Source organism: Mugil cephalus, chromosome 13, assembly GCF_022458985.1.
Source record: "Mugil cephalus isolate CIBA_MC_2020 chromosome 13, CIBA_Mcephalus_1.1, whole genome shotgun sequence".
In the NCBI taxonomy this organism is placed as follows: Eukaryota; Metazoa; Chordata; class Actinopteri; order Mugiliformes; family Mugilidae; genus Mugil; species Mugil cephalus.
Window position 1 is genome coordinate 8,733,378 of NC_061782.1, and position 19,682 is coordinate 8,753,059.

The following is a 19,682-nucleotide window of genomic DNA, read 5'->3' on the forward strand; positions in this document are numbered from 1 at the left end:
TGTCTCGATTTGCATAAAGAAGGCGAAACTGTTCGAATCTACATTATACGGCCACCGCACGCCGTCTGGTTTAGAGGCTAGACTGAAATGTGATGGGACGCCGTCCGGCTCACACTGTGGTGATTTTCACTGTATACACGGTTCATATTGCCAATCAAAGCCATCTGTGCTCGTCTGGCTTCCTCTCTTCTGAGCGTCGTCGCCGCCGCGGTTCGGCACAACTCTGATTTGGCTTTGTAGCCTCTGTATATTTTTTTTTTGTTGTTGTTTTGTTTTTAATACACGATTCCGAGGATCTTCTTATTATAGAACCAGGTCATTTAGGATTTAATTGAATCTCAGCATGCCTCCCGCCTTGCATAACTAGCTATTTGGCCGTGTAGCTTTTTCTCTCACACAAACATCAACCGAGTGGCAACCAAAGGGATCAAAGGCAACCGTTTCCCACCAATCTCAAGGAATGGAATTTGTTTATTTTGCCCCCTCGCGACAGTCATTTCCTAACTGTGTCATGAAGCCTAACAACACTTCCTAGTGTTGTTCAGCCCCAACAAGGACTGAGATTTGAGAGAGAGCAGCCGATGGGAAGTGCCGTGCTAATGCAGCAGTTTACACTGAAAGCCTGTGACGTCTGTAACTCCTCAAGAGGAAATATCATTGTGTTGCACTGGAACGTGTTATCTTTCATACTGTACATTGGCAGCTTTACAAGGACAGCTGTAAAAAAAAAAAAAAAAAAAAGAGGCTGTGCAAACTGTGCTGCAATTATATGATATGTGTGAAAAGATCTTAAGTGGCTACTTTTTGTTTGTGGAAACCCTTTGAAGAAAAGCCTCATGCCACAGTTGCATGATCACGGGCCCCAGGCACGGAGCCAAATGGCCTGATGTTCCGTAGATGGGTGAGGCGGATGAGGGTACGTGACTAAACATCTTGCTTCCTCTTTCCAACGTCACATGGACTTGCACAAACATATCCTGCTTTGTGTCTGCAGGTTTCAGACGCATTGCCTCACCCAGAGCCCGGGGCTAAGCTGCAATGAGTTGGAATGAGCCCAGATGAGAGGGAGGAATCTGAACCACTGGGACACTCCTCCAGTTCAAACCTACACTTTTACTTAAGGGGATTTTGGCAGAGTTTCTACCATATGACCTGTTTCTACTAAGACGCTTTCCCTTCGCATAAAAAGGAAATAAAAAAAAAATAAAAAAACCAGCAGCCATTTATCTTGTTAAACCTTTCAGACTAATGTGTCGGGAGGTATTTATTAACTCGCTAAAAAAAAAAAAAAAAAAAAAAGGAGTGTAGATGGTTGATTCAATCCAGCGTAATTTCATTTTAGCGGTGACAGATTTGGATCAGTGCACGAGAATAAAATGTGGGCAGAGCCATATTCATGCTGCAGCCCCAATCCATTCAAGTTTACAACACACTGGCTGGAAATCCCCACCTCATGACAGAGCTTCCTGGTTACTGGCTAATGGAGGTGCCTTTTTGTGTTGTTGTTGTTGTTGTTGTTCTCCTTTTTTATATGAGCAGCAGCGAGCCTGGAGGAAAAAATAAAAAATATATACGCGACATAAAAAGGTAGCAGCCTTTGTGTGCACGTGCTAAATTCTGCTGCAAGACACAAAAATAAATATCTGCGTCTAAGTGTATTTCTAAGTATTGCCAATGGATTAGAGTTTTTTTTCTTAGGGTCGACCCACCTCATTCATTGCACAGCAGCAGCAGCAGCAGTAGCAGCAGCAGTAGTAGTAGTAGCGGCTCGTTGCGTCGAGGCGCTGTCTGTGCATTGAGAAAAACAAGCTGCAGCGAGCGTTTTCGAGCCTGAACCGGATCATGCTCTGAATTTAGGACAAAGCAGCAGCAGCAGAGGCGGCAGCAGCCTAAACCGGAGGAGTCGGTTTTTCTTCTATTCCTAAATCTGCAACCATTTTTTTTTTTGGTTGAAAAAGAAAATTAAAAAAAAAAAATCCATTTTTTCGCAGATATTTTTTTTTTTTTTGGTTGCAGGTTTGATCACATTTTAAGAGGAGCTTCCCCCTTCTGTCGGAAGCGGCGGTAGAGCTGCTGCTGCTGCTGTTGTTGTTGCTGGTGGTGGTGGTGGTGGTGGTTGTAGTGAAGAAGGACCGGGTGCAGTTTCTTTTTTTTTGTGTGTGTGTGTGTGCGTGTGTGTTGTTGGCAGAGGCTCAAGTGATTAAATTAAAATAAAAAAAAAAAAAGAGGAGGAAAAAAAAGAAGAAGAAGAAGAAGCAGTGAGTGACAGAGGCTGCAGTGGAGGGTGGAGAGGAGGTGTCGCGGTGGGGGGGTCTGTCGAAGAAATCAAGTCAATAGAAACTGAAGTGGAAGCAGGCGTTTAGTGGTGACGTCACTGCTCCACATTGAGCCAGTAGTAGAGAGTCAGTGGAGATAGATAGAGGAGAGCCGTAGTAAAGTACACACCGACATGAACTTCTCCCTCTAAAACTTCAACCTTGTTGCTCCAAAAGTCGACTGAGGACGAGTTTACGGCTTTTTTTTTTAGAAATATATATATATATAAATATATATATTTTCGCGACGAACGGAACTTGCTCTTTGTTCGCTTTGTGTGTGTGTGCGTGTTGTTTTTCTTAAAGGGAGCTCGGAGGAAGAGAGAGAAGAAGGCACATTTTGGGTTTTCTTTTCGGGGGGTCGACGACAGAGAGCTATGTCGTCCGCGGCGGTCGCTGCTTCTTCCAGGAGGCAGTCGTGTTATTTGTGCGACTTGCCCCGCATGCCATGGGCTATGATCTGGGATTTTACCGAGCCCGTCTGCAGGGGATGTGTCAACTACGAGGGAGCAGACCGCATCGAGTTTGTCATCGAGACGGCGCGGCAGCTCAAGAGGGCTCACGGGTTTCAGGAGGGCAGGTCTGCCGGGCCGGGGAAGTCGCAGCTCTCCGGGAAGGAGATCCAGGCGATCAACCACGCTGCGGCCGGAGACCCCGGCTCCCGGCCGCCGCAGCCTCTGGACCGATACCCGCTCTCTTCCGAGCGTCCGCCCAGGCTGGGTCCAGAGTACCAGACTAGCAGGCAGGCGAACGGCATCCCGGTCCCCAATGGATTTCCTAAGCCCGACGAGCCGCCGGAGCTGAACCGCCAGAGCCCCAACCTGCGCAGGAATACCACGGCGCCTCCGAACCTAGTGCCTTTGGTTAACGGGAACATGCCCTCGGTGCACGCCGTCAACGGCAGACCGGGCCAGATGGGGCTTCCCTCCGCACTGGCGGCCGGTAGTCCCGCCGACTTGGGCAAGAGACCCGCCTCGGTCTCCAGCACCGAGCACGACAGAGAGGTGAAGGAGAAGCACAGACCGGACAGCCTCACGCCGGAGATCTCGGAGAGCCACAAAAACAGGGCAGACCTGGAGTGGATGAGCAAAGGCAAAACGGTCAGGGACCTGATGGCTCAGCAGACTTTCGAGAGCAGGTTCAAGAAGGACCACGCGTCCATGAGGGCTATGGTTTATGATTCCAGTGCCACGGCTTCTAAATCAGGTAAGCAAACCTAGGAAGTATCTAGTTTGTAATGTGCATTTTTCATTTTTTATTTATTTTTTTATATATATATTTTGCCTTTGCTTACCTATTTCAGCCCAGTAACGGGTTAATGTCGCACAAATGATTATTAAAGTCGGATTTTTTTGGCACCTCGAAGCTGCATTTATGAATATTTTATCGTTTGCTGTGTTTGTTATTGTTGTGTAGCCCGTGGTGCAGCAGGGAACAGGAAAAAATGCACATCTCCCCTCCAGTGTAATTGTTGCTCCTTGTGTGAGCTGTGCAACTCAACTCTTTAACCCTTTCCCCCCCCCTCCCCTCCAGACAGAGGCAAACATCCCCGCATGAAGAGAAAAGCGTCCCCCGAACCAGAGGGAGAGGGGACGCCTGGCAAGCTCAACGGAGAGGGACAGCAGTGGTTACCGCCGCCCGGTGACGGACTGAAAATGCCTCCAGTTCCCCCGCCAAACTTCAACTCTCCCCCCTCCACAATATCCCCCCACTCCCGCACCACCCCGCCGGAGGCAGCCCAGAACGGCCAGTCCCCCATGGCGGCGCTCATCATGGCGGCAGACAATGCTGGTGGGAACAGCTCCCCCAAGGACGCCAACCAGGTCCACTCCACCACCCGGAGGAACAGCAGCAGCCCCCTGTCGCCGTCCTCCATGAATCAGAGGCGGCTGGCGCAGAGAGAGGCGTCTGGTGCAGGTACCCCCCACGTGCCAGGCATGGACCAAGGGCACCCCCAAAGCATTCCGGACTCCTCGGTACCCGGCAGCATACCCCTGTGCTGCACGCTGTGCCACGAGCGTTTGGAGGACACACACTTTGTTCAGTGCCCGTCTGTGCCCTCTCACAAGTTCTGCTTCCCGTGCTCGAGGGAAAGCATAAAGCAGCAAGGTGCCACGGGTGAAGTGTACTGTCCAAGTGGAGAGAAATGTCCCCTGGTTGGCTCGAACGTACCGTGGGCTTTCATGCAGGGAGAAATCGCCACCATCCTTGCAGGAGATGTCAAAGTAAAAAAGGAGAGGGACCCTTGATTTTGTGTGAACACTTCTTTGGGGAGGGGAAGCAAAAAATATGAGTATAAATATATAAATATCACATACATACCATTCAAACAAACTAACGGACTTGTACATATTGGACCCAAGGGAAGAGTATACTTCGTAAACATGGTTGTACAATTTTTGATTTTTGAATACATTGTGTTTCTATATTTTTGAAGATAAAGGTATGTACTCATTATAATGAACTACGTTCCTCTTTGTTGATGTTTAACAAAATTCTTGATGTACTTCTAGGTCTGGTGGCAGTTCCTGTTTAACGTAGAATGTGACTAATGCTACTCTACGAGCACTTGGCAAAACTAAAATGCTTTTAGCTGTACTTGTATGCACTTGTTTAAAAATTGCCAAATACAATTTCTGATCTTGTATGAACTTATTGTCTGAGCTTGCTTCATTTGGGTTGAATAAGCTGCACAGGGCTGCGGACAGATGATGAGATAGGGCTCTGATATGCAGGCTTGTTGTGACGGCTCAGGAGACCTGATTTACGCTGCACAACATAAGTAGGCTACTGTTTCAGGCTGCAGGACGGCGGTTTCTCTTCTTTTTTTCCCCCCTCTCTCTCTCTCTCTCTCTCTCTGCACACATGCCTTTTTCGTGATTCATGGAAAAGCTTTGCTGGAACAAATAAGGCACAAAAAAAAAAAAAAAAAATACCCAGACACATTGTACCAACTTTGCTCCAGTTTGTGCATCATTCCCAACTGATTGCAGAAATAGGTGCCAAGTCATGTTCAGTCAGCTGGAATCTGTTGAGTCAGTAATGAGAAAGTGCATGAATGTCAACATGATACCATAGTGCAACCACGTTGTGTAACCACAAAATTGGACTTTTGCTGAAATCCCTCGGAATAACGCTTCGTAGTGGCGCCACATATTTTCGAGCTGGTATGGTAATTGTGTCTCACATTATAAAGTGTTTTTCTTTTTTTTTTGTTTTGTTTTGTTTTTTGTTTTTGTTTTTTTTTTAATATTCCAGTAATCACACGTTTTGATTCACTCAGCAAGTGACAAATCACGAATGACGAATAAAAATCCGTCTCCAGTCATGGATTAGGTACGCTGGCACTGCAGCAACACCCCATGTGCTTTCAATTTTAGCAGCCTCTGTGGTACATTGCGCCACTCCTAGCATCACCGATACTACAACATTCTTTCACATGCCTCGAACAGATTTCTGCCTCGGTGTGCCCTCGCAGTGCAAAATACGCTGCTGTTTCTGCCTCACACGCCGACGTTGCTCTCTTTATGCATTCGAATGCAAAAGATTCGTGGCTGCACGGCCATAAAACAAACAAACAAAAAAAACGGCAATTCTGCCTCGGTGATGGCGAGCGGGCTGCAGGGGCTCGTCTCTGCGTGCAACGAGCGGCTTATGGGGTCGTTAAGTGACGAACTGCAGATACTGTCTGCGAAGGAGAAGCAATCATGAGACTGTTTCTTTTTTTTTTTTTTTCTTTCTTTCTTTCTTTCTTTCTTTGCTCCCTCAGACAAAGAACCCTCATGCAGCTGACACTGCACCAAGCAGACCCCGACATGGAGGATAGTACCTAGTGGAGGGGGAGAGGAGGACTTTGTGTGGAAAGGCAGTTGCGTAATTATTCAGGACATAATCTGCTAATGTTTTATCAAGGCAGCCATTCCCGCCTGTAATTAAATGCCGACAAACAGCTGTAATATCTCTGCTTTAATGTTGTGGTTGACTTGGTGTTCATGAACTTATTTGTCAGTTTTGCATGCATTTCCTAAGTCGCCACCCCCCCTTACGAGCCTCAGCAGTGATTCCTCCTCAACAAGCGTCATGGTGCCCTGACTAACTGACTGATTCATGGTGTTGAATGAAAACATAGCCTTTGCACCCCGCTGACAACGGCAGGGAGAATTAATGTCCCCTAACCGAGGACGAAAATAAAATAAAAAAAAACATTTGCAGCGTACAGGAGCTTTTAGAAGTCTTGATCTAAAGCCAAATATCTTTTTGCCCGAGCGAAACCTGCTGTTCATTTAAAGCTGGCTGTTTGTTTATGCGTCTTTTTCCGTTTCTCTGGAAGGTTATCTTATCAGTTGGACTTTTAAACCAGAAAGGCAGCCCACTTTGATAAAGGCTGACACTTTGCTGTGCTTGTCAACAACACACCCACTCCATATTTCAACTTGCATACGTTTCTTTTTTTTTTTTTTAAACATCGGATGGCTGTCTAACCTACTTGTCCCTTATCGCGCCGTGTGCTGGCAGCCAAATTAAAATGGCCACATCTGACAATTATCAGCAGCGAGAGCCAGGTTTCCATAATCTGGCTTGAAGCATGATGCAACGAGGCATAAAGGAACATTCTTCTTCCCCTGCCCGTGACGATTTATGGCAGCAGAACCCAATACCTGTTTGTTCAGTGGCGACAAAAATAGCCTGCGCCGCAGCTAATACAGTGATAATGTGTCCCTGGAAGTGGTTCTGTCACAACACAATGCTCAGGCGTTGCGTAGCTACCGGTGAAATCGGTGCACAGCAGATGCTCCGGTGCAGTCGATTGATATGCAGGAGGGAACATCATTGGAGGGATCTGGGTAAACAAGCGTAAAGCCAGGACAAGGTCACGCAGAGTTGATGAAGTTTAACTGAAATTCTTCACATTTTTTTTTTTTTTTTTTTGGTTTTGTTTTGTTTATACTACTGCTTAAATGAATCATCTCCTCTGTTTTCGGCACAATCATGTGGTAAATGACTCAGGTTTTCATTCTGTTTACTTACAAGAACCTCCAGGGATTTTTTTAATGTTTAAGCCGACGAACGTCTGACTTTGACGTGCTCTTGCCTGCACACCTTTTTTTTTTTTTTTTTAATAGAAAATATCACATGTTAAGCCTTTTTTTTTTGTTTGTCTTGTGTGAGGCCGAACCAGGTGAAGATCCATGTAGGCTCCGCGTCCTTCCACAACTTCACCATCTTCTTGTTTTTCTCTCTCAGACTGTGCGTTTGCGGGATTAGCGTCAAGCGTTTTGAAATATCCCCGGAAACCCAGACTGTCCTTTATCAAGCTGCTGCAACACACGACCTAGATCGATGGTCATAAAATCCCTCATTGACTGTAAGATTGATTTACTTGACACAATCCTGCTAATCAAGCTAAGTGAAAGGCAATAACTGATAGGCCGGCCTGTTGCCCCACTGCCTCTCCTTGTAATGGTTAACTCGGCCGGCATGCAGCGTTGCACCGAGACGCTCGGTGTGATAGTAAAGTCATAACTCTGAGAGCACGAGGTGTGTCCTTTGTCTGCCTGCCTCACAAAGAAAGTGTGTTTCTCATTAGATTTCACCAACTTGAAGGCTGAAGGAACGCTCCATGATTGCACAAAACGCTGCCTTTAAACCATAATCACATCCATGGATGTTTTTGTTCGAAACATCAGCCAACCGTGACACGCATGCTGACAGCGTGCTCATTGAAAAACACTATGAATCCTAATCCTTAAGGCATTTCTTTTACATTAAATTGTTGAATATGGTCCAGCGAGTGGGTGGAGGTGGAGGGGAGGGAGAGAGCATGTGTGGGAGACAGCGAAGCACTCGATGTAGCCAGCTGTTTCACTAATGAATCTATGTTTAGCACAATAAATCAAAAGGCATGCTCGTGCTGCTGTAATCCCCTGAAAGCGAGCAGAGACAGGGACGCGCCAAAAGGAGAATCTGGTCTACATTTCTCCACTCCCAGTATAACTGATCCGCTTGGTTAATTTTAGACCTGTCAGGGAAAACAAGGTCACAGCAAATGTTGTATCGAGGACACGCTCAGATCTGCCTCTTTTTTTTCTTTTCATCAATCAAAGTTTCCCTTTGGAGCCGGGCTCGGGCCCCTGTGAGACTAGTAATGACGGTTTCTCTTCTCGGCACCGGGGGAGAAGCTGGAGCTCCAACCAGCAATTAGGAGGAGCATGGCTGAATCCGCAGGATGTGTAAAATTTCCCTTCTGATTCTTGGCCCGGCCCGCGGAGGGGGGTTTACATCTGACTGCCTTGTTTACCATGAAGGCCTGCGAAGTTAAGATGATTACAATGCTGAGTGCCAAATGCGCTGTTTTTCCCTCAGACTGGTATGAGACCCAGTTGCTGCAAAAGGCAGATGAACTGTTTGGTGTTTTCTCTGCAGAGTTTGACTATTTTTTTTTTTACAAAGACTCCCAAATAAGAGGTCATGTTTTTTTGTTTTTTTTTCATTTCACCACATTTTTAAGATATTTTGGGGACATTTTTTTTCCTTTCCCCCTTCACTTTGTCCTTCATGTTTTTCTCTGCGTCTTGCACACACAGTCATTGCTTTCTGTGAACCTCATTTTTCTGTTTTTTTCTTGTGATCTGTGTCTGCCGTGTCTTTCCATTTCCCTTTCTCTCTGACTGGTGGTTACACTCAACCCCTCCATATTCCTGTATTCTTCTTTTCTGCTATGAATCAACTCTGTGAAATGGAAATGAGGACTCTCTCTCTCTCTCTCTCTCTCGCTCGCTCTCTCTCCCACTCTCTCTCTCTCAGCCCACCCCCCCTCTTTCCAGACATCAGAACGAGGCTATGCCTCCAATGTTTTTCTCAGATCTTGGAGTGCTGCCAAATCTTATAAGTGGAACAGAGAGAGAGAGAGAGAGGAGGAGAGTGAGCAGAATGCAGAGGAAGGAGAGGAGGCGTAGGACAAAAAGATGAAAGGAGAGAGGATGAAAAATGAACAAGGGAAAGAGGCAATGTGAGAGATGAGGACAAAGCATGGGACTGATCCAAGAGCATTTGGGCTTTTTCTCGTATTATAGCCGAGCCCAGCACAATCCTTCCTTTTTTCTGCTGAGCAACTACTCCTAGCTTCTGGCTCCAGATCAGCTGATAAGATGGCGTGCTGCTACTATGCCAAATGAAAAATAGGAGGTGAGCGAGGGGAGGAGTGCTATCTCCTGCAATCGAGAGCGTTCGGTACATAACAATATGGCTGTAGCCCACGAGGGCCTCTGTTTGCGAAAGCTGTAATGTAAAAAAAAGAAAAAGTAATGATTTCACTTATCGCTGGTTGAACTCTGCCTCACGGATGCACATTCTGGGCCTGTGGGAAATGCACGACAGCCGCAAGTAGTAAGGTTCTCATTGCCACCTCCGACATGCCAAGCTAAAGTTAGAGTTAGCTGTCAAAATGAGCAGCACTAAAAGTAAACATGTGAGCCGCTAGCACATACTCAGTCTGGAAGATTCCTCTGCCAGCTGCTCTGCCTTCCTTAGTCTCTCAGTGTTTCGTAAAGTCACGAATTAACTTCATCAGCGTGCGTGGTGTATTCTGAAAAACGGGGAGTCAGACCTTTTCAAAGCAGCGATGCCATCGCAGTGTTTGACTCGTCTGAAATGTGGCCCCCCGTGTTCCTCCTTCTCCGTCTGTTTGTCTGTTGGGTGACTCTGGAGCTTTTGTGGTGGCTATTGTGTGTAAAAGCGTCGGGGTAGCAGGTGACTAACTGCTCCTCCGCAGCCTGGAGATGATTACTTAGTCGGGCCGAGGGATTCAAATGGATGTGGCGCCGCGTGAGAGCCATCTTAGCGCCGCATTCAAAGCCGAACAACAACACAGAGACCATGTAGGGAGAAACAGAACTGAGCCCGTGTTCACGATAGAGACGTTACACAGATCGTGGTGGTGCGATGCCGTAAAAAGTGTTTTTTTTTTTTGGGCTGACCACGTGCCTGCTCTGCTCCGTTGGTCTGAGCTCCCTGACGAGAGGACATGCCGGTGGTCTGATGAATGGCTCGGTCTGTGGGGTGTGTCAGCAGATCTGCGCTGATGTATTATGGGCTGCTCATTTCCTGCTGTCCCTTTTCCGTTCCGCACTCGCCCTCCTCTCCTAGGCTGCGCTGGGCCGCGGGACAATTATCGCCGGTTCAAGCTGGGACACGGCGCTCAGTGTCTGCATGCAACAAAATCAGCTGCCTCCACCGCAACCGCGCAATTAAACTTTCGGCGTGGCGTTGCCAAACAACAAAGCGCCTGGAGAAATGTCTGAGACAGTTTTTTTTTTTTTTTTTTTTTTATGTGCTGCATAAACGCAACATTCCTGAGAGATCCTCCGTGTGTTGTGCATCACCTTTCATCTCCTTGAAGGCGTACAGTTGTCAGAGGATGAAAACAACGCTCCTAGATATCCTGTCACTTTTGTTTCTATCTGGGAATACGTCATGTGTACATGCCCACACACACACACACACAAGCACATGCACAATAATACCCGTCCTGTAGTTTCTTTGTATGTTACATAACTGAGTAGGAGCTAATGTTGTCGTCAATCAGGGCTTATAGTGGCAGCCACCGCACAATCTCTACAGAGGCTGAACAAAGCTTTTATCGCCCCTGTTCAGCCTCCCTTGCCAGTCAAAACGTTCCATTCTCTCCTTTTTCACCTCCACCCTCTCTTTGTTTTCTGCGCTCAGAAATGTTTTTTTTTCTAGAGAATTGTTTACGTTGTCTCCAAGCCATGGAACATTTGAGTTGGATTTAAGGCGCGAGAGGAGGTCGGGTCAGACGGGAGAACAAGCAGGGCCTGTGTTTGACAGGTGTGTTCTATTATTGGAGCCGGTGACTTCGAGTGGTGTTACACAACTGCGCCGCTCGGACAGGTTTATTTAGACCCGCTAGCAGAGCCTTCGGAGTATCTGATGACTTGGGCAGAGCATGTCACAACAGGTGTCGGGTGTGTGTGTGTGGTGGTGGTGGGCGGGCGGGCGGGCGGGCAGGAGGGGGGATAATGGTACAGTAAATAAGAGAAGGTGTTTTTTTATAGCTCAAGGTTGATAGATTGAAATTCAGAGCACTCGGAGGGAGCATTCTCAAATTTAATTCTGCGGCACTCGCACAAAGGCGATCCAGCCATTTGGATCCAACAAAAGCACACTTGTATTTAGCCATCATGAAATAAAGTATGCTAATGACAGGTTGTGCTTGATATACTGTATACATGTCTGCTGCTCTGTAATGATATAATCACAGAGCAGAAACAGCAGCCGCTCCCCTCCCTTGTCCTCCTCATTGGCTGGAATGTGCAGGGGGAGAAAAATGATCCAATGTCATCCGGAGTGATGGAAGCTTCTCCGTTGAGCCAGAGGGATATGTTCAGGGGAAGGAGGGAGAAGGGGTGGAGGTGTGTGCGTGTGTGTCGGAGGGGGGGGGGGAGCGGATATTTCTGGTTGAGTGTGAGTTTGAGTAAGTCCGGGCACCGAGCCAAGCATGCTGATGGAAGGGAAGGGAAGGGAAGGGAAGGGAGGGGGGGGATTTTTGGAGAGAGACAGAAACCCTTTTGGGCTGGCGCACTGTCAGCTTCACTAGCACACAGCTGCTTCTGGAAAATTCTGCACCCTGCCCTACTAAACCACCAGGCATGACATGAATAACAAGAATGGCCTAGCCATCAACAGCAGATACTTTTTCTTTTGACGTGGGCCTAACAGACTGGTACAAATGCCCTGGCCTTGCACATAGTGGAAAAATCAACAATGAAGGGGACACCGGGGTACAATGTGGAAATGAAATCCCGGGTTTAGAAGGCTTTGTCTGGACAAGGACGCGGTTGACACAGACCCCGAGGGCTTTGCAAAAGGCCGTGTGACAAAATGCCAACTGATGTGTTTTGATGGGGTTACTTGTTCACCAGCCAGTCACTAATTAGAGAGTAGGAAACCGACTAAATTGCTTTGAGTCGACGCGGAGCTGCGTGCGTCTGTCATTCGAAGACGGAGGCGGCCAAACAAAGCACCTGAGAAGTCGGGTAGTAGCTGGCGGTGCGGGTTGTGACGTCTCCAAAACGACCAGTCGACACATGCCCTCGATCTAAGAACAGCCTTCCCGGCAGTGTGTGTGAGCGCTGCTGCTCGGGAGATAACACTAGACCTTATCCATACATGAGGTTGTTAGTCGTGCACAACCCTCTGTGGTGTTGACATTTTTCTGCCCAACCCATGGGAACGCGTAAGGCAATGGAGGCTCCTCTCGGGCCGTCGTCTGTATCCATGGCTGATAAAGAGGTGAGTCAGCCACTCATCCATCCCGTTCTCCTCCTCCTTCTCCTCCTCCTCCTCCTCCTCTGCCTGGCAATAGTCCTACCCTTAACCCCCGTCATCCTCGTTCACAAGGCCTTATGTGTACATTCGGCACATGGTGGACTGTATAAATAGCAGCGACCGCGTGGCTCGCCGCTGACACCTGACATTTTCATGCCCCAGCAAGCCGCTGATACATTTGGCGCTTGGCACGCATTCTTCTCCCGGGTTTATCCATCTGTTGATGTAGAGCCCAACCCCCCCACCCCCCTCCCCCCCAGCCACTACTATGTTCTTGTAACATAACACGAGGCTCGCCTTTCCCTCTATTCATCTTAACATGCAAGCACTGCATGGCACAGACTTCACCCCTCCCTCCTCCATGTTTTTCTCTGGCTCTCACTCGCTCACCCCGTCGTGCCGTCTTTCCTTTTTTTTTTTTTTTCCTCTCTGCCCAACAACCCCCACCAACAATCGCACAATACACAATCCACCCAAGTTATTAGTCTTCCGATTGGCGTTCAGCTGGTCTCAGAAATCCGCCGAGATGGGATGGGATTGGGGGTGGGGGGAGGGGGGGGGGGGGGGGGGGGGGCGGCTGGGGAGGCAAAAAAAAAAAAAAAAAAAGAAGTGAGACGAGAATTGCGTGAAGCTGGAGTGATAGTGCTGGCAAAAGGCAGAATGTGAGATTGTGTGCAGGCAGGGTGCTTCCTGGCTGCACGCCAACTTCCAGCAGCAGCAGCACTGCAGCATGTCAATATGGCCGTTGCCAGGGAAACAGGGAGAGCACACACAGTCCAAGGAAAACCGTACACCCCCCCTCCCCTCCTCCCCCACAGCCTGCCCACCCCTTCTTCTGTTAAATTTAAAATGCCACGGTAAAACTGTGCCCCTCTCCTGTCCAGCGAAGGGCGGCACCGGGAGGAACATGATGAAACACCCACAGATCTCAGCCGCCCTCTGCACACGGCACCCAGCCTGCATGTGGGAGCCGGTATAAGGGCAAGGACGTGATCCCTCCGTGGTTTCCCAAATGTGAACGCAGCCGCACGTGTTTCGCTCAGCAAACTGCCCTAAAAAATAATTAAAAAATATCATCAGTTGTGGCGGATTCGGAGTGGTAGGTTTCAGATGTGTCAGGCGTTGATTTGGATGAATCTGCCCTCACACATACACAAACAGTAGCACATGGTATTTTCTATCTTTCTTTCTTTCTTTTTTTTTTTCACCCACCTACGGGAGATACTTTTAGAAATACTCACACAAAAAAAAAAAAAATGTAGCTTCTAGGAAATGCGAGAAGCATTGGCACAATCTTAGTCTCCTAGTCATCGATGATTACTGTTGGAAACTGGCTTTAAAATGAAAATACATGGTTGTAATATCCGAATTTAAACATCTCCAAATGAGCCTTTCGCGATCAAAATACATCCTCTGTGGGCTTTGTAGGGCGTGAATGTCTGTGTTCTCCTTGCTCATGTTATTAGGTTGGTGATTGTAGCCTGCGGCGAACAGCTCGGCTGTGAGTTATTGCTGGCAGGTCTATATTCCTCTGTCAGGCATCGTGAAAGAATGACCTCAGATACATCAGGCGGCGCAGTGGCTCTGTTGCAAAGTCACAACTTGCAACATAAGTCATTGGTTCTGAGCCACAAAGTGCCACGGCGATCTAATCAGACGGTCTCAAGCTGTGACCTTGATCAAAGCTACATTCGCTATCTCTGAAGACACTGCGATGCCTTTTTCATTTAGGAGAGATAAAGTAAAATACATTTATCTCACTGCTTTCGATGCGTCGATCCGGAACGGCGTGTATTGTGCTCAGTTTAAAGCACGTACTCTGTTACTCAAACGGTCTAAAGTGGCCACAGCATGGCTGAGATGACTTCCCCTTTGTCTCTGTAGTATTCTCATCTCTGCCTTTACTGTGGCTTTTTATTAATAGGCCACGATTTGCAAATGAAGAGGAAGACCGAATCGGTTCAACGGTGCAAATATATTTCGCTCTTAAATTGTCATTGATGAAGTCACGATCTAAGTGCTTGACGACAGCCTGATTATAAGACACCGATGGCAAATACTGAGCATTATTGTTGTGTGGTGGTTGTTCAGGTGAATTCTTCTGTGTGGCTGAAGGACAGCTAAAGGACAAGTCTGTCAGCCACACCTACCCTGGCACTCTTATCCAAGTCTGGCTCCGTCTGTGCTCGTATCACTGGAGGGGGAAGGGGGTGTGCCAACTATAGCACCTTAGTACTTTTTCAGAACTCTATCTGTGTGCCTGCGAGTGGTCTAACAGCTGCTGCTGCAGTGTCTGAGCTTGCTCGGGGATGCAGATGAAAGTGCTGATGTGTCCTGTTATTTTGGGTTGTGTGGTGCCCTGGGGGGCCGAGGAATTTTTGGAGGAGGCCGGGCAAGATTGTTAGAGGGTAGATTTGGGTGTGTGTAGAAGGGGGGAGGTGGGTGGGTGGGGGGATGTGTGCCCGGAGGGGGATCTCAGCAGAGCGTTTCTCCCAGAATGCAATGTGACCCTCATTGCCACATGGCTTCATAGGAATCCTGAGGGGGTGCGGAATTGCTGACGGTACCAGGCTGAGCGATGGGCACGGACATGAGCACAAAGGCTCAACGTGCTCCCTGTCTCCGATGATTGGCGGTATTCCTGGCTGCCTTTTGGTACGCGCGGGGAGGGGCTGCTGATGGCCTGTCATGCTCCAAGTTTTATACAGTCCAAACTCCATTTCATCACCAGTTTCAAAGCTCACTCTCGTTGCCGAAAACAAATCTGACCTCAAGGCCCATTAAGCATCTTATCTTCGCGAGCAGGTGGAGTTTGAACTTTGCAGCTGAATTTATCGAAAGTTATTGACAGCTTCTCGACAGCCACGCTGAGGTAAGGCTCTTTTATCAGCGGCTCTTTATCGGGCAAACTCTGATGACATCATTGTATTTGTAATCTCATTACGTTACGATAGTTGGGCTTTAGCGCAATACGGTTATGATGTCAAAGTACCAGAAGGTGCGGTAGACTTTGACACCAGCAAATTATATACTCTCCAGGAATATTACTATGATTACAATGACTAAGAGTATATAAAAGAGCAATAACGATACCATCACATTTTGTAAAGAAGCAAAGTCACTGTGCAATACATAACATGAAAAGTGAAATGCAAAAACCACGATTTAAAATATACATATTTAATAATGTTTTTTTTTTTTTTTTTTGTCTTTCTAGACTAAGGCTGTATCTGTAAGAATCTGCAACCATTGGGCTGCAGTTCCACAACTGGCCACTTGAGGCTGTCTCCGAAAAGTTAACCCATCCCCATAGACCTCCATGTTAAAATGACCAACGTTACATTAAGATAAAGAAATATATTTACAAAAAAGTACTTTGGATCGCTATAGCTAATTTCTCCTTTTAGCTAACTAAGATACATCGAGGCTTAAAGTCACCGATAATTAAGGGAATTGCTGCTTTGAGCGAGAGGTGGTTGCCATGATGGTTTGCTAGTTGCCTGACTTGGTATCGCCGACCCACCTCAGCTCCTCTCATGCATAATTTCTTTGCCTGTTTTTGGATTAACTAGGAGCTAGGCACTGCCAAGAAGGCTGCCCCATTTCTCCTCAAAAAACAATCTTAATCTCTTCCTAGTGTTCGCTTACTTTTCCAGTTTTCACTAGCTGTTACAATGGCCCATAATATTGATTTTCACTCGTGATGTTGGTCATGCACGCATTTCAAGTCACTCCATTTAATTGTAAATTACCGTGCATCTGTTAGAGGACCTGCTGGATGTCAGCAGCTGCTACATGCCCGTAACGTTAACGTCAGCCATCGCACCACCATTAACACTCTCTGCTGGTTGTAAATGTTATCATAGATCTTTGCGCAGACGTCGCGTTCCCATTTCCATTCAACTCACACGTGGTCGTAATAGCACGGCGCGTTCGGCTTGGCATGTGAGAGAAGGATACCGTGTCATTTACTTAATTACACGTCCCCTGCGGCTCACACCTTGAAAACCACTTGATTTATTTGTTTGCCACTTGCTGAAAACTGTTCAGGATTCCCATCGTTCCCCCTCGTCCCGCGCTTCATCCGAGAAGCCTCGTCCACGTTACAATATGACACTATATTAATTAAGAGGAATACTCACAGATTGCTCCATAAATCATTTTCGCACACATTTTCATGCTTGGTCTGACACTGCAATTTGCATCTTGTTCCTCCTCACAACAGCGTGCACCTCGGCGCAGAGGCGGGAGACAGAGGACTTCAACGGCTTCTTTGTCATGTTATCCTCGGCGGAGTTTGTCAATAACCTTAGAAGGATGGATGACAGTGCTGACTCACTGATGCTGTTATCCCCGACATCTGGGACGTTAAAGAGGCAGTTTATGGTCGGGCTGGAAATGAGAGTCGTGATGCAAATTTGCTGCCTTTTCACAGCATTTTAAAACATATCCATCGACAAAACCCATTAATGAGATTTGTAATATTCTAGAGCGTGTTTTCAACTTTCAGTTGAGTATCCTTGAACCACATGAAAGCAACAGTGTGTGTCTTTATTTAAGCGGGAAATGACCCGTGTGTTTGTGTGTTAAACCCATTATGCATTGTGATTTCACCAGACCGCTAATTTTCTCCTTAAGTCAGATGACAAATAGATTATGTATCAACATTGGTTCTTTGGAGGTCTGAATCACATGACTGTGTGTAGACAAAGACCCGAATCAGACCGCTTTGTTATTTTAGCCTCTCATGTGATCAGCACTCAACACCAAAGGGTCACTCTCACAGCACCCCCCCCCCCCCCCCCCTCCCCAACCCGACAGTGGCTGACAGAGAGAGTCTGTTACCCGAGAAACAAAGGTCAGTGTACTGTGTCGTCACAATTTCGACTCACAGGACGGAGCTTTGAAAGAGAAAAAAGGGCCGCAAACAAACATCCTTTGTTTTTGCTGCAACAAGACTGCGTTTGTTGTTGTGCTCTCGGCTGTGATGTCATCGTCATGGTTCATTCTCTCCGTGACCTCTGGGCTGGCGAGTCTCAAATAGCTTCATCAGGAGGTGCACACCAATTAGAGCATTGATTTTGTTTCACTGTCACGCCCACACACCTGCACTTGGCAACCCTCGCACAAACACAAACACAAAACACGCATGCATTCATCAAATAACACAAAAATAGAGTACAGTGAGTTCACTGTTCTCCGAGTCTGTTTTTTCTTCCCGTTGGGAGGCTGTGCTACACGCTCTGTGTGCTCGCTGCGGCACTATGATCTGTGCTCTATTATATCATCATTATCCGAGGCAGAACACAGGCTGCAGAGAAATTATTATATTGCAAGAAAGCACATTGACATTTCTTCAATTCATTGCACACCTGAAAACTGCCTGAAATAATGACACTCTCATACAGGAAATGCTTAATGCAGCCGACCTTTGATGGTGTAAGTGATGTAATCCTCATGATAGATGCGTCAGACTTTGGCCTTAGGCTCCTCTGAATGTTCAACTCCCCAAAGACCTAGCGGGCTAAACAGGCCAAACGGCCTCCATCAATACATGACCAAGCAAAGCACTAGATCACCTCAACTGCTGCAATTAATCTTAGCCTAGTAACCAGCCGACGGGCCTTTATCCAAACAACAAACAAAACAGACACTTTATTGCCTGATGACGAAGGCTGGGGCGACATGTTAACATCATCCTAATAAGCGAGGCTGCACACCGTCTTTACCTGAGATTAAAAATTCAAATGCAGCGAGTGATCAAAATGGGATTACCGCGCTAAGCTTTCTGCAACAAAAGAAGAGGCGCGTTGGAAACGTTATGTATCGTCACCCCCCCGCCCCCCCCCTCTGCCACGCTTGTTAATGTGATTTATACGGGGAAAGATGTTGTTTTTAGTTGACCTTATTATCATGCTAGTCACTTTGGATTTTCATCACATTTGAGCTGTAAGCTGTTGAAAGATGGTTGTAACAACACATTCACGGGATGAAATGTCTTGTCTTGAAGGATAAGTCGGATATTTTGGGATTTCCTTTGTTGATGATGCTCGAATGAAAAGATCGAGAACCAGAGGTTGACTGTGAGGCTACATTAAGGAGACGGTTGAGTTAGCTCAGCACAAATACTAGGATTTTTCGAGCTGTTGCTGCCTTCAAAATGGGGTTGTATTTTATGTGTTAACAAAAAAACTCTAAGGCCTAAGGTCAAGAGTTGTGACGTGTTTGAATATATTAATATTCCCAGTGGCTTTTTTTGAATTCCTACATTATTTTTAGCTTGCTAAACCGTTAGCCTCGATGGCCTCCAAATGTTTAGTATGACTATCACTTTTTACCATTGTGAGAAAAGCTCACAAGTCGCAAGCACTTAATGTTTTGACTTTTTTTCTGTCTTTATGCTAAGCTAAGATAACGAGCGTGAGGGCTCCCAAACCTTGGGACCATTCGAGCTTCACGAATGTCGATCTTCTTCCTGCACTGACATGAACAATTTGCAGAGGACGTTCACAAATGCATCACATTTTGGAAGTGATAGTCAAATTCTTATCATGGGGAAGCTAGCTAGGCAGCTGGTTGCAACACACACATCAGGTGAGTTTTAGTGACGTGCAGATCGATACTAAAATATCGATACTTCCGATTTTCACATATGTTGTATGACTGTGTCCTCTGCTTGTTTTTACTTTTACAGTATTAGCTCTTTTATATTATAGAGCTATAGCTACATATGCTGCTACCATTTACCAAATAAATGACTCTGATGTGTTGTATTTTTTATGAAGCTACAATTTGAAAGTTTCCCAGACACATTAGGGTGTATGTGCACAAAACATCTGATCGGGATACCAGCCTGAACTTTACTCAGTATCGAATCAGAAAGGAAACCAGTGGTATCGACACTCACCAATGCCTGTTGTGGGTGTGACAAGGGTGAGAGAAGGTGCAGCACAGACCGACCATGCCAAGTTCATTGGACTTAAATAATGTTGAATCATAGTGTTTCCTCATGGCCCAATA

The 19,682-nt window shown here is 46.8% G+C and overlaps 1 protein-coding gene and 2 long non-coding RNA genes across 3 annotated transcripts; 2 read left to right on the plus strand and 1 right to left on the minus strand.

The window, feature by feature from the left end:
* Positions 1-1,111: 1,111 nt before the first annotated feature.
* On the minus strand, positions 1,112-2,131 carry LOC125018943. Its single transcript, XR_007114006.1, has 2 exons — positions 1,710-2,131; positions 1,112-1,547 (listed from the first exon to the last, which is right to left on the minus strand). It is a non-coding gene; the product is annotated as an uncharacterized LOC125018943 (long non-coding RNA).
* A 285-nt stretch (positions 2,132-2,416) lies between these two features.
* irf2bp2a (interferon regulatory factor 2 binding protein 2a) lies at positions 2,417-4,966 on the plus strand. The gene is made up of 2 exons (XM_047603388.1): positions 2,417-3,521; positions 3,849-4,966. Exons 1-2 carry the CDS (start codon positions 2,693-2,695, stop codon positions 4,562-4,564), a joined length of 1,545 nt encoding a protein of 514 aa, XP_047459344.1. The 5' UTR covers positions 2,417-2,692; the 3' UTR covers positions 4,565-4,966.
* Positions 4,967-15,224: 10,258 nt separating this feature from the next.
* Positions 15,225-19,435, plus strand: LOC125018944. Its single transcript, XR_007114007.1, has 2 exons — positions 15,225-15,534; positions 16,888-19,435. It is a non-coding gene; the product is annotated as an uncharacterized LOC125018944 (long non-coding RNA).
* Positions 19,436-19,682: the final 247 nt, after the last annotated feature.